The sequence below is a fragment of the Rutilus rutilus genome, assembly GCF_951802725.1.
Source record: "Rutilus rutilus genome assembly, chromosome: 10".
NCBI lineage: Eukaryota > Metazoa > Chordata > Actinopteri > Cypriniformes > Leuciscidae > Rutilus > Rutilus rutilus.
Genome location: NC_140215.1, coordinates 4361831 through 4377500, shown reverse-complemented (window position 1 = coordinate 4377500; position 15670 = coordinate 4361831). Strand labels below are relative to the sequence as shown.

At 37.4% G+C, this 15670-nt stretch overlaps 1 protein-coding gene across 1 annotated transcript in view; it reads right to left on the bottom strand.

The window, feature by feature from the left end:
* galnt3 (UDP-N-acetyl-alpha-D-galactosamine:polypeptide N-acetylgalactosaminyltransferase 3 (GalNAc-T3)) overlaps nt 1–14443 on the bottom strand; it is a 20811-nt gene extending 6368 nt beyond the window's left edge. Inside the window, exons 1-7 of the mRNA XM_084421176.1 lie at nt 14355–14443; nt 11839–12414; nt 9063–9235; nt 5133–5282; nt 3869–4103; nt 1921–2038; nt 480–680 (exon numbers count right to left, since the gene is read on the bottom strand). Of these exons, the coding sequence (XP_084277302.1) occupies nt 480–680; nt 1921–2038; nt 3869–4103; nt 5133–5282; nt 9063–9235; nt 11839–12335 (1374 nt within the window). The 5' untranslated portion in view covers nt 12336–12414; nt 14355–14443. The remainder of the gene's footprint in view (nt 1–479; nt 681–1920; nt 2039–3868; nt 4104–5132; nt 5283–9062; nt 9236–11838; nt 12415–14354) is intronic.
* Between the last annotated feature and the right edge of the window lie 1227 nt (nt 14444–15670).

The window sequence follows — 15670 nt, the reverse complement described above, 5'->3', positions numbered from 1 at the left end:
TAAATGATTATAATAATACATTTAAATAATTTAAAACATTAACTATAAAATATTTATATGAATACAAGACTTAAAAAAACTTTTTCAAAAAGACTATATACATATTATTGGCTGTTTACTAGTACTTATAAAGCACGTATTAATGCCTTATTCTACATGACCATATTCTACATCCCTTAATCACCCAATACCTAAACTTCACAACTACCATACTAACTATTAATAAGCAGTAATTATATTTATTAATATATTATTAATATACATTAGCCTTTATTTTATAGGTCATTTGGGAAAAACTGAGGGGGAATCGGACTGGGAGAGCTCTTCAAATGTTGGGAGCAACACACTAGCCTTGGTGCCATTCAGTTGCTCACTACAACTAAACCTTTACAGTCTCTTATTGTATCTTATAGTATCTTAATTGTAAGATATAGTATCTTATTGTTGAACTGAGGGACTGGGAATGTTGGGAGCTGTACCTCTTTGGCGATTTGAGCGGCCTGCTGGTTCCTCCGGTAGAAGATCTCTTTAAAGTCATCCATCCAGACCTCAGCCAGACGCACCTGGTTGCGAGCGATCACCTGCGTGCCTTTGGGGAAGGTGTGCGGACTCTTAGTGCGAAACACGTGACCAACGACTGAACAGGGGATGATCTCCAGCTGCCCGCCGCACTGCCACACCTGAGGGACGACAGCAGGAGGTCAAGACTACAGAAAACAGCCTCAATTAATGAGACGAAAAGGAAGAGCTTTATTTATTAGGAAGTTCATGGACAGATTTTTAAATTAAGACAGTGTCATTTAACTAGTTTCCCAGTCCTTGCTTTTGTATAGTCACTGATTGTAAAGCAGAAATACCATTAGAGTTGGCAACTGATTCATTTCTATGAATTGATTCAAAATTCTGACTCAATGATTCATTTGCATCACCACTTAAATGTTCACAAAAGTCCCTACAAAAGTAAGTTAATGTAAATTTAAAGGGATATTTCACCGCTGGAAAGATGAATGTGTATTTAAATTGGGTCATTTATGTAGTAGAAATGTGAAATTATTTTAGAAGTTGGTGCCTTCTAGACTGAGAAAAGACAGAAAATGTATTTTTGGCTCATGTGGATGAAAGACAACAACTCCCAGAATGCACTTGCTTCGCTGCCCTACGAGGACACTCCCAAGCCACGCCTACCGGTTACAGAGGGCAGTATCGGAAGAAATGATACAACTAGGCTACTAGTCGACTCGAAACTGAAAAGATGGCGTTTTATCGTGAGATCCCCCTATGGGCGGGTTGAAGACATGCGGAACGAGCTCCTCCTACTGGCTGGAGTCTCTCGCCTCTGGACAAAAAAGCCTCCGATGACGATAAATGAAGATTTTTGCGTCATCTGAGTTTTTTTTTTCCAGACACACAATACAGAAATCTCTCGTCTCAGGAGGACATGAGGGAGGGAAGCACGGTCACTCAAAATACTACCGGGTTTCTACTGATACAAAGCTTAACGCTAATCGTGACATACACATTTAAGTTACATACACACATCTTTTACTTAATTTAACAGTTAATGTGATAATTTCTCAAATAACTAAAGAACATTTAGACACCAAGCAATTATAATAATAGACTAAACTTAATATAATTTTCTTGCCGTGAATCTCTAAAAGTGTTTGATTTTGAAAGTCTCGCTTCATTCAAGGTTGACAATCAATATACACTACCATTCAAAAGTTTGCAGAGTTTATTTGAAACAGAAATCTTTTGTAACATTGTAAATATCTTTACACTGTCACTTTTGAACAATTAAATGTGTCCTTTCTGAATAAAACTATTAATTTCTTAACTTTTGAACGGTCGTGTGTAAGTGCAAAGAACGACCTAAAGATGTTCATAAACAAGGACTGTGTGACATGAATTTGGACTCACCCTGAAGGACATTTCAATATTTTCTCCTCCCCAAATCTCCATCTCCTCATCATAGCTTCCTACATGGTAGAAGTAATCTCTGGAAATGGAGAACAATCCCCCTGCGAACGTTGGCGTCCTGCGAGGACAAATGCGATTACAGTGTAAATGTTTCTCTGCTTTGAATGTTTTTCATTAGATAGAAAATGACTGAAATGTGTGTTTTGTGTGTGTGTGTGTGTGTGTGTGTGTGTGTGTGGATAACAAAACCATTTAAATGGAAAACAAACAATTCACTTCTGAGTATCATCAAATCTATTTAATCTCTCAGTGAAAGCATTTAAGGAATAGTCATGTTGCTCCAAACCTTATGGATTTTGAAAGTCATGGCATGAGTAAATAGTTTTCATTTTTGGCTGAACAATTCCTTTATTGTAGGGGGGTAATGGTTCAAATTACTCACGGTTTGGTTTGTATGACGGTTTTAGGGTCACGGTTTCGGTACGGTTCAGTATGCGCTATGTTCAGGGAAAAAAGGACTACTGTCAATTAAAAATAAAGAAAATAAGAACAAATAATCAAACTACAAGCAACAGCACAAATAAATACAATAGAGCAAATGATACAAATAAAATAAACAGTGCTTTTCAGGTTTGCATATAATCTGCATATCATCTCCACTGTAGAAATGAAATAAAGATTCATCATTATTAAGGTTACAAAAGCAATTCAGTCAAGAGCAGAGGATGATTTCATTGTCTTTTGTTGCTTGATTAACATTATCAATTTCGATAATATTATCACAAACAGCAGGAATATTAGGCTGCTGTCACTTTAAGAAAATGCATGGAATAACGCAAGACACATCTGTCTTTCTCTACTGTTCACTTAAGACATAACCTACTATGTTTGCTAGGATACTCGCCAAGATCGGCATGTTGACATAATGCTGGGTACACACCAAAAGATAATCGGGCTGATTTTGGGCCGATTTCTCCCCTTACGACAATCCTAGCTATGTCCCGATTATCTTGATGGTTCGACAGATTATTTGATCAGATTTTCCCTTGGTGTGAGGTGTATTAAGAGTGTCCGAACCTGCTCGGAAGAACGTCGGAGCCGCCTCGATCGCGAATCGTAAATATTCAACATGTTTAATATTTACGATCAGAAATCCTGATGTGTGGGGGGAACTCCGAGGACAAACGCGTGCACGCTCTGGAGATTATCACGTGAAACAAAACAATATTCATTCTCACACACACACACTTTGAGTGTTAAGGGTTCAGTGAGGTTCTATAGAGGGATTAAATAACTTTTTTCTGAAGAGACAATAAATCCAATAAAGAATAAATAAAGACAATAAATAATGAATATATTTCTGTATAAAAGGTTATATATAATGATGGGTACAATGTTTTTTTTTTCACATGAATTTTCTGTGAAAATCATTCCAAAAACAATCATCACGCAATTTCTTCCTGCATATCATCCGCCATGCTTATTCTGAAGTCTCGCGAGATTTTGCGAGATTTCCTGTGTTCACAGTCGAGACTCTGGTTGAAAATCTGTTCGTGTGTGGTGTGCTGTCTTTGTCACATCATGGCACACCACGCACTATAGGAGCAAAACGCTTAAATCTAGGATTTTTTTGTCCTTGTGTTTGTGGTCTATCACATTTTGAAAATCTTATAAGATGTAAAAAACAAAATTGGTGTGTACCCAGCATAGGAGAACTCAATATTTGCAAGCTTTCCATGTGCGCGTATGCGTATCCATCGACAGAAGCATTAGCCTAACTCATTGTTATTTTCAGCAAACCATATTATAGATGCGTATGCGTCGTCAGATTTGAGATGAACCGCGGTGCAAGTGCGTGCCGAACCGTGGGTGGAGAGCGGTACGGTTCGTTTTTTTTACCGAGAACCGTTACACCCCTACTTTATTGTAAAGCTTAACGTTTCCTTACTTAATTGGGTATGTCTCATCTTTGCGCCTGTGTTTCTCATGATCTGGAAGGGTTTCCCAGCCGAAGGACAGGCCCCAGTCGAAATTCCCCCGGTTATGGTGCTGTCCGTACGGGGAGGGTTTCATGAACTCAAACGTGTTCAGGTCAATGGTGGTGATGTCAGGACTCACTACGGCAGTGGAGTTCTCCGCTATCCTGGCCAGCAGCGGCTCGAGCCATCCGTGGAAACATTCACCTAAACAAACGAAGCATTTTAAAGCGGAAGCATCTTGAGAAGTCTGAGAAATCAAAGAGGACCTATTATAGTTTTACAAAATATCATGAGCATGAAAAGGGTCTACGAAGTTACAAAGAACAAAGTCCATATTATATCAGTGTCATTGTTTCTGAACTCCCTGAAACGACTCCATTGTAGTCTTGAGTTTTTATTCCTGGGAAAATTCCTCATTTAAATAATTCCCAGCAAAGGCATACACAGAATAAAGGGGCGGAGCCTGGTTGAGTTGGTAGTGTGTTGAAACTTGCGGTTATGGTAAGGTATGCTAACATTTCAGAAACACGCTGAAGCGATGGACGAATCACAACACACTGGTCCAGCCGACCAATCAGAGCGCATTGTGCTTTTCAGAAGGAGGGGCTTCATAGAGACAGGAACTAAACAGAGCGTTACTGACAGACCGGGAAGAGAGGTGCTGCAATAATATCAAATATGGGGAAAATAATGTGTTTTTTGAACATTCAAGCATGAAAACCCAAAAATAAAGATCAAGACATTGGCCATAATATGGCCTCTTTAAGTTTGCAAACTTGCATAGAGTACTTTCCAATCCTCAGGCTAAACCATCCCCTCTTACTCTCATTTACTTGAACGTATTTACTTACAACACTCAGATGAATAAACACAGCCGTTATGAATAAATAAGACTGTGTTCTAAATCAATTTGAGCAAATTGTTGCATTGCACTGCCTGATCGTATCCCAGTCAGCCACACCAGCGGAGGACACAAACACGGTCTAAATAACATCATGAATGTTTAACAAGCCTAAACTCAGACGGAATTAAAAAAGCATCAGATTCTTTCCAGCGCAGAGCAGTTCTAACTGACCACAGGCTTGTTATAAAGAGTATGTTTTTATTAAGACACAAACCCTATTAATGTGAATCCAGCAACTTGAGTGGGAGTGATTTGCTCTTTAAAATGGCAAGTCGCTCATATAACAAACTCAGTGATTTCACATGCCAGAGTTTGGCTACCGTACTCACAGTGGGCATCCAGGAAGGTGAGCGTGTCCCCTGTGGCCACGGAGGCCCCGAGGAGCCGGGCAGTGATCAGGCCCTTTCGCTCGCGCTGGCGGACCACGCGAACGATGTGCAGCTGTTTCAGAAACTCGTCCAGTTCGTCCTTCAGTCGCTCTGTGAGAAACAGAAAAGTCAAAACAATGTGTTTTTGTGCATTTAATTTGCGATCAATAATTGTTAAACATTCTTTACTCAAAATTCTAATGCATGCATGCTTTCACAGAGAAGGGAATAACAGAATGCTCAGTACAAAATGCATACAGATGGAAGATGAAATGAGAGAAATGTCTGTTATAAAAATGTAATATTTTGTGGCTGCTAAGATCTAAGATTTTTTTTTTTTAAGAAAATAATACTGTTATTCAGCAAGGATGTATTAAACTGATCAAAATTGACGGTAAAGACATTTATATTACAAAATATTATTTATTTTTTTTCAAATAAATGCTGTTCTTTTAAACGTCCTATTCATCAAAGAATCCTGAAAAAAGTGTCCGTTTCCACAAAAATATAAAACAGCTGTTTTCAACAATAATAAGAATTTTTTCTTGAGCAGCTGCGTAACGATGCTGAAAATTCAGCTTTGCATCGCAGGAATAAATTACATTTTAAAATAAATTCATATTAAAAACAGTTATTTTGAATTGCAATAATATTACTGATTTTTTATGTATTTTTGATCAAATAAATGAAGCCTTGGTGAGCATAAAAGTTTTCTGTCAAAAACATAAAAAAAATCGTACCAAATCCAAACTTCTAAACGGTAGTGTGTGTTATGTGTGTGAGCACTATAATGCTTATTCAAGTATTTCTATGCTTATTAAAATATCAAGCATATGTAGAGCATAAAAGCATGTCTCTTCAGTTTGCATGCTCCCTTAGAAGGCAGCTGCCTATGTAGTCAGTATGAGGTTGAGTCAAAGCTGTTCACTAGTTTTTGAAACCGATTTCAGAGTCGTTTTATTTATATCATGTCAATCGGTGCTCTTTTAACTTCTAAATGTTACTGTGGTTAAACGTCTAACATTTTGCCTTCAGACTGATTCAGTATTCTGCCAGGATATGTCTTAGATTCAGTATGCTGGGATAAAAGATTTAATAATATATCTAAAAGAGCAGGACAAAGCACAAGCAGTACCTTTAATCTAGTAGATATGGGTGTGTACGTATTCATTAAGCGTAAATATCTCCTTTCATGAGTCTGCACTTCCCAGCAGCCCTCAGGGCAAAGCCACCGACCAGCACTTTGGCATAATATTATATATTATACAGAACTGAGGAGTAACTAGCTAAAAATAGTGATGAATACAGTAACGTCAAACAGAAGTGTATCATTTCTGCACAAACTAACAGCACTAAATCAGACCAAACGGCATGCCACCTTTTTGCGTTTCTTTTTGGTGACACTAATGGCACTGAAAACCCCCATAAACCATTGCACTAGACCAGGCTTAGTCTTTTTCAACACCTTAGTCTTTATTCTCAACAGGGAGGGTTGCTTGACCATTTAACTACTTTAAATTATGAGTTGCTTGGGACGCTGCAGTTTAAGAGTAGCTTTCCCAACACAGACATTATGATTTATGATATCACATAATATGTATTATCCTCTTCAGAATCATTTAAGAGTAAAGGTGTAAAGCACAAGCCTGCTGAAAGCAGCTGAAATGATTCACAGCAGCGCTGCGGGACGTCCTATAGGTTTTGGCTGCCTCTGAGGGCAGGGGTCAACACACAGAAGACTGGTCTTTCTCAGCGGAAGCTGGAACTGCTTGAGAAGGAGAGACGGAGGGTGTAATTAAAAGAAGAGGGAGCGTAAAGGAATAGTTGAAAGCCAATTCCCTGGCTTTCATTCCTCACACTGGCGGGCTGCCAAGAGAGAAAGTTCATTCCCTGCGTGACTCAACCAGGGCAACGGATAGATGCTTATACTAGTGCAGTGGTTCTCAACCAAAAAAATGCATATCAGGTTTGTTTTGATCTGAAAATCAATGCTAAATTCAAATAACCAAACGCAACTAACTATAAAGACTACCATTCAATAGTCTGGGGTCAGGAAGATTTCTTTTTAAGAAAGCAATACTTTTATTTGGCAAGGATGCTCTAAATTGATCAAAAAAGTATCAGTTAAGACATTCAGAATGTTACAAAAGAATTCTTTCTATACACTTAATGGTTTCCATAAAAATTTGATATTTTCAATATATAATAATAAACCTGATAATAATCAGAAATGTTGTGCTTGGAGAGCAAATCAGCATATTAGAATGACTTCTGAAGGATCGTGTGACACTGAAGACTAATTACTGTATTTTTTACAGAAATTGTAAAAGAAAATGGTTAGAAATTGTTTTTAAAAAATCTCACCGACCCCAAACTTTTGACCAGCAGTGTAATTGCGCATATTTAGGAAAGCAGTTGCTTTATTTGTCTTTTGTTGTTGCTGTAAAAAAATTGTGCCCACTCAAACACTATGGTATTTTGGTGCAAATTCATCTGCAAGTCAGTCAAAATTAGTCAAATGTCATTAACAGGTCCATCATCCTCAAAAATCATGATCAAAACTACACAATGTGAAAGAAACCAGACTACATTAAAGGGATAGTTCACCCAAAAATGAAAATTCTGTCATTAATTACTCACCCTCATATTGTTCCAAACTCATAAGACTTTTGTTCATCTTCAGAACTCAAATGAAGATCTTTTTGATGAAATCTGAGAGCTTTCTGTCCCTCCACTGACAGCTACGCAACTACCACTTTGACATCTCAAAAAGTTCATAAAGAGATCGTAAAACTAATCCATTTGAATTGAGCGGTTTAGTCCACATTTTCTGAAGAGACTCGATTGCTTTATATGATGATTTAATTTAGGCTTTTATTCACATATAAACATTGATCAGCGCAAATAAACCAGCTCAACCAAATCTGCTTGACGCGCAAGAACAAACCTCATTGGTTCAAACGTGATGCGTAACACGAGAATGAACCTCATTGGTTCTCACACGTCAAGTGAACATGCTTGAGCTTCCGTTTACCACAACTGGTGTGTGTGTTGATATTGATGAATGTTTATATGTGAATAAAAGCCTAAATTCAATCTGTTCATCATATAAAGCGATCGAGTCACTTCAGAAAATTTTGACTTTTATGATCTCTTTATGAACTTTTTGACTTTTATGATCTCTTTATGAACTTTTTGAAGCATCAAAGTATTAGTTGCGTAGCTGTCAATGGAGGGACAGAAATCTCTCAGATTACATTAAAAATATCTTCATTTCTGTTCCGAAGATGAACGAAAGTCTTACGACCTTGGAACGACATCGGGGCGAGTAATTACTGACGGAATTATCATTTTTGAATGAACTATGCCTTTAAACACGAGTCACAGCGAGGATAAACATTGTGTGTTTGTTTTAGTTGCTGAGAACATGAATCCATTGAAACTCAAGAAACTTAACTTAATTATAACAATTATTTTGCATACTGCCAAAATTAATGCTGCAAAAAATTGCAAGGTTTGATTTTAAAGACATTTCTATTTTTACCAAGCGATTTTTCTGTTGCTGTGTTGAGTTGAGCCACTTGAGGTCTAATGTCAAATATGGCTCCTGAAGTAAAACCAGTTCGGAAAACCAGTCGCTCTAATGCTCATTTTCCTGGTCCGCCCGTCACAGATCTGGTTTTTAAGAGTCCACTGATACCCCCCCTATACCTCACTGACTGAGCAAAACTCCTCTGAGAACATTCCCAAACAGCTCTGCTTCCCGTAGTAACAGGCGGCCAGGTGTCAGCAGGCCTACAAGAATTCTGTAAAACGGGTTGCTTGAGTGAAACCGGACGCCCATTAAAGCACATGATGGTCTCGAGGGACAGCAGGCTTGAGGTGAGTTACCGTCAACGCTGGCGTCATCCACGAGGATGATCTCTTTGAGGAGCAGAGCAGGAGAGGTGTGCAGGACGCTGTAGACGGTCCGCAGTAACGTACTCCACGCTTCATTGTGGAACACGATGATCACGCTTGTGGTCGGCAGGGGCGGACAGCGCCGGAACGTCTGCTCGATGCATCTGAGAGAGGAAAAATATGAAGGAAAGAGGGGATTTTACTCAATACGACTGTTTGGCCATTCATTTTCCTAAAGACTCAAACCTTTTCTAGAACACTTTCATTACTTGAAATAAAATGAACATGAACTCAAATAAAAAATATATAAAAAAAACAAGGCATACTAAAATAACTAAAACTGAATATATATATATATGGGTCACGAATAAAGTTTTTAAAAGTGTAAAAAAATAGAATGGAGATATAACCATTTTTTAGTTTACCTAGGTGTTAACAATAAGATTGTGTGGTTTGTACAATCAATTAACACTGTTTTTTGTCATTTATTACAAGATGGAAAAAATGTGTCACCAAAAGTCATTCGGTTTAACCACTGATTTGAAAGTTAAAAACTGATTTGACATTGATGTTGAGATAGTATATAGTGTGTACCACAGAAGAAATATTAAATAAAATGATCACTGATCTCATAAATGTAATCATTTATTGGACTACTCTAAACACTGCAACATATTCAAGTAAAACATTGCACAGGGAAAGGAGAAAAGGGGACATGTAAAAAAAAATAGCCTTATCTGCTTTATATTTGTATTATTGTAGTTCCTTTAGTTATTAAAAACAATATTATTCCATTTAAATATTTACTATATCGGTTTTACCGAATGACCTTTTGACACTTCGAAATCTTTAAAATACCTTTATATGTAGTAAAATATAATTAAAACCTTTTGGATTCAGTAAAAGAGATCAAGTTGTACTACCTTACATACTTTGGATGTTATATATTTGTTTTTTTTTATTATTATTAAGGCCTTTGGACAAAAAAATGACCCGTCACGTCATTGACCCGTGTATATATATAAAATCAAACGTATAAAAAAAGACAAAAACACACAACAAAAAACTAACTTTTTTTTAAAAACACCTCCATATATGAACTAAACTATAATAGTATCTCAATTATACTAAAATAGCATCTATGATTGTAGCAAAACCAGCATTGGAAAAGAAAAGGTAAGTTTGATTCATTTCTGTGAGTCAGATTAAACTGCCAATTTCAATTAATCAGTTCAACACTGACTCAACATTTCATTTCCATTATCTCTCAGGATTTGTTTTGGCATAGAATTATTGTACATGTGTTAAAACATTTTATTAAGATATTTGTGTAGCGCTTCATTTTACAGTCCGGTTCCCCATGTACATGCCATGTAATCACTATTTAGTGATTACAATAACTGGGTAATAACCCTGAACCTACACCTAAACCTAACCTCAACCCATGTAGTTACCTTATATTAACCAGTACTTTCTTGTAAGCACATATACTGTAAAATAAAGTGCAACTGATATTTCACTATGTATTTTTATATTGGTGCATATTTTAATTATTTTAACTAGATTTTTATTTTACTGCCAGGCCTAGTCTGGATGTTATTTTTCAGTTGACTAATTGTGTGTTGTGTGACACTTTGTAAAACAATGAGCGATATGAATTTGTGTATATCAGGGCAAGAACAAACGTGTTTAATTAGAGAAAAGCTCATCTTTGTCTCAGTTTGTAATTAGTCGCAATATCTGCATAGACGTGTTTAAATAACTTGTCTGAGGAGAAAGGCTAGTCTGTAGTTTCAACAGATAAATTAATTTTGCTCTAGATTATATGCAAACAAACAATCTTGTATAAAGTATTTAGAAAAATGTCAAGTAAAGAAACACTATGACATCAAGTAAATGATTGACACTGATCTAAACTAGAGCTTCAACATGCCTATTTTCTAAAATATCATTCCTTTCAGCTGAACATTTACAATAGTAAGGATTCCCACACTTTCTGACTAATGAATCTCCACTTCTATATGACTTTTCCAGTAGGCGATGACTATTGGATGATTATTGTTTTATAAATAATTTCTCTAGAGACTGCATTCACAGGGCTGCTTTTATGAAACATGAAAAAAGTTCTGTGTAAATAAATCAGAATTCCATTCTTACATAAATACTTTAATTGAGCTGAAAGTGAGAATTTATGCAAAAATGGTTCAATCACATCTGTTTTTCTCATGTTTCACGAATGAGCGCATTATCCGGCAGGTTAAACCATTAAAGTCGGCATGAAACTGAAGCTGAGATAGTATTTTCTTCCCTATTGTGACGAGTGAAACGGCTTCTGAACTAGACAAAATGTAGGGCGGGACTTGATTTTGTCATCCGTAATTGATTGGATGGTTGTGGTCTGCTATTGGTAGATCTCATGTGATTGACAGGTTGGTTGTCCCGCCCTCACCCCAGTAAACACTCATCAGAGAAGAGAAGAGATGTCGCTGCAAGAGGGAGGGGACGTTATTTTGAATAAAGATTACTAGGGCACAAAATCATTTATAATAAATACTGCAATGTTCCATTAAAAAATAAAAATGGTCCATTTTGATTTAATGCTGGTTTTTAAAATTCCCTGATATTTCTGTGGAAACCCTGAATATTTAAATATGAAAGAGACAGATAATACAAATATATGTCCTGTCTAGCAGTCTGACTAACCTCTCCCTCAATCAAATGCTGCTATAACTGAAAGACAAGCATAAAGCAAACCGGTGGTACGTACTCTGGAGGTCTGGTATCAGGGCCGAGGTCTCTGCTCAGAGAGATCCGATCACTGGCGTACAAGTTAAAGCAGTGCTTCTCCTCTCCTCTCTCCTTCTCTTTTTGCTCCGACGAGCCCAGATTGTCAGTGTGAAAAGCCTTCCCAGAAGCCCCTGGGGCGCTGGGGTTTTGCTGCGGCCTTTCCAGGACCGGTCGTAGTTCAGCGGTCGTGTAGTATCCGGACAGACAGGCCGGACTGCCCTCGCGCTCCTGCTGCCTCACGGGAGCTTTGATCTGCATCTTTGGCATAGCGTCCCGGAAGTTATTCACCGCCCCAATCACCATCCCGAGAACGCCATCCCGTTTCTCCACTATCCCTTTGAGCCAGGGTTCGTCCTGGGGGTTCTGGCTGACCACCTCTCGCTGCATCAGAAACAGGAAAGTCACGAACACTAAAGCCACGATGGCGAGCTTCCATGGGTGCAGCCGTCTGCGCGTGAGCCTGCGGAACAGTGGCATTCTTCTGAGGAGTTCAGAGAGTGGGAAACAAAGCTTCACCTGACACGCTCTCTGTGCCAAACATCACCGCCTGTCCAACCTGAGAACGGGAGAGGAAAGGTGAGCACTAAAAGATGACACTGCAGAGCACTGCCGACAAGCTAAACACTTCTGACAACTGGCTTGAGAACGGAAAACTCTGGAACTCCGCTTCTGAACGTCCAACATAAATGTTGTCTTTGATATTTAAGCCTCTTTTAGGTGGCTGGGAAATCATTCTTCACATGAGAGGTAATTTTATGAATTTAATTACTTTAACAACACCGCTTTGGGGGAAAACTTTTCCAAATGATAATTGGGACTTTTAACCAATGGAAAAGTATTAATCATATTACAAACATCAGACAGACGAGAATTTTTTTTTGATTTATCATAATAGTTTTTTCTTTCAACCCTTGAATGCATGCTAAGGTTTCCCCAGCCAACGTAATGTGAAACAAAAGTTAGATGCATATTCTTTACTAAAACACTTTTTTGTCAATGAAAATACATTTTAATGACCACTTACATGTGAGATGGGGGAGTGTTGTTACAGAAATTTGAAGAAAAGCAAATAACACTTTATTTTAGTGTCATTGTTACATATGTTACATGGAGTTACTATAGTAATAACTATAAATTATGCAAAATTACACGTAACTAACCCTAACCGAACCAGTAGTTCTTTAGTAGTTACTTTATTACTCAGTACTTAAATGTATAATTACTGTGTAACAAAGACACCTTAAAATTAAGTGTAACCACCACACTTTGCTATTTAGGTTCTTTCCAACTTAATATAAACCTGAACATGAATATGATATTTAATAACAAAGTGTAACAAAGACACCTTAAAATAAAGTGTAACCACACTTTGCTATTTACTTTCTTTCCAACTAAATATAAACCTGAACATGAATATGATATTTGATAAACCATGCATTTAATCCATAAGTAAAAACAATTAGTTCACATGGTGAGGTATTCCTGGATGACAGATAAAAATCCATTTAATGCGACACATGTTGCTTTATGTACGTAATTTTGAGTAATTTTAGGGTTAATCATTATTATAGCACAATAACACCATCTGTACAAACTATGAATCAGTGTCCAGTAAAGAAACAGAAAGACATAGCCTACCGACTGCGCTTAAAATTCATGTCAGTTCATATCCAAAAGAGTTTAGAACTTCAACAACGACTGTCCCAAAGCAGAACTGCTGACCACGGCGATGTCAAAGTGGCGCAATCTCAACAGGACTTCCGCGTCGTGGATCCAGGTGCGCGTATTTCAGGTAAACGGGGCGGGGCTTGCGTGACGCGTGCGTAAACGCCACATCATTCATTCTCTTGTAGGGTGAGTTCAGCAACGTCAACATTTAAGAAAAAAAAAAAATGTTGCTCTTCCACTGAGAAAGTTTATCAATTTATTAGAGGAACATAAAATAAAATAAAAACGCATTTGAAAGGCACTTGACAGAATTTCTTTATTTTGAGCACCCTCCATACCTTTTTTAGCTTTGTGAAAAGAATAATTTATCAAAAGAAAATTCTACTTTTTGTTCTTTTTTAAACTGGATTGTCACGGACATGCCCTCCGCTGGGATGTTGTCAGGAGACACAGATCAGGAACGCGTAAAATCAAGAAGAAAGGAACAGCGTGCGAGATGCTATTCTTCTTTTTTCAGTCATTTTCTGAGCGCAATCGGTGTTGCCTTTGGGGGGTGTTTAAGCATTAATTAGTAAAGACAGACCCATAATAATAGGCTACACACCCCGCATCACAGCTATAATATTTATGTTACACAAACCAAACTCATCTACAACCGATAACTGGCTTCAACTGTTTCTATGTCTCAAAGTACATGCAGAATAACTTAGGCGAAAACGTCGCGCGACATCAGTGATGGATGTCACGACAGTGATAAACTCACTTAGACATATTACCTCAATAAATTACCCCTATTATATAGATATGGTAGATGTAGAAAACACTTACCAGACATGCTCAGCCTGAGGATTTTAATCACCGGGTCCCCATGCACATGGACTTATAAAGAGCTTCTGTGTTTGCAGAGCAAAGAAAAGAAACCGGACACGAACCGGACAAGAGAAGAATACCAGAGAGGCTCAGTGTTCATCTGTAGGATACTAGAAATTTAACTTCCCACTGTGACTGACTCTTGCTGGAGGTTGACATTTGAACATACGCCATCTGATTATCTCAAAGTTTATTATTTGACATCAGGCTGATGTGGATTTATTGCACAACTAAAATTCTTTACCGTAACACACACTATAAGCTAAAAGTTTATTCTGTAAACCTTGCAAAACTCGACATCTAAGAGATTATATTTGGCCAATTCGAAGAAAAAAATATCCCTGTCTATATATGTATAAGTAAAATAGTAATAAAAGTAACAAAAACAAAACAAAAACAACAACCAGCAAGACAGCCGATCTTCTACTTAGAGTATCATCATTACATTAAAAATAATAAAAAATATATATATATATATATATATATATATATATATATATATATATGTTCTTTTTATTTAAACCACATATAAAATCTCAAGTTTGTGTTTTTAAGCATTTTTACATGTATTCCAAAATAAGTAACAATAATAAGTGTGAACTAATGTTCATCTGTTTTTTTTTTAATAGTCAAATTATTTTCATCAGTCATCAAACTTGGTAAACAGTCACAGACATGATGTACAAAGCTGATTGCTCACAAAAAAAAAAAAAAAAAAAAAAAAAAAGAGGCGGGGTTTATCGCACGAACCAATCATATTCAACCATAGCAGTGGGGGAGGATGGAGGTATTGCCTCCTCTCATGTGACTTTCCCCCAATTTATTCTCAATTTACCCCCACTAAACCCAGCGCACAAGGGATTAAACTCAATGGATCAGAGGAGGCAAGAGAGACGCGGACTCCCGCTGTAACTTCACTTGCTGCTGTCAGTGATTTATACACTTTTTAATGTCACATTTTGTAATATTTGCGTTGTTTTATTTTTATAAAATGGGTTCTCATCCAATTTTTTGAGGAGGCACTGTCTCCCTTGCCTCCTCGGAAGAAACTGACATAATAACAACAGTCAAAGGTCACCCACGTTGGTTTGGATGTAACATCACACTCTAAATGGTTAAACCAGCTTTTATAGTGGACACCAGCATCAGATGGTTAAAGAGTTGTTTATCTGGAACAGAAAATTAAACTGTTTCAATTCTGCCCTGAGTTCAAGCACTACAAACGACACAGATTTAGGGTCATTTCCATTTGGGTGCTCTTGAGGGCAGAGCAC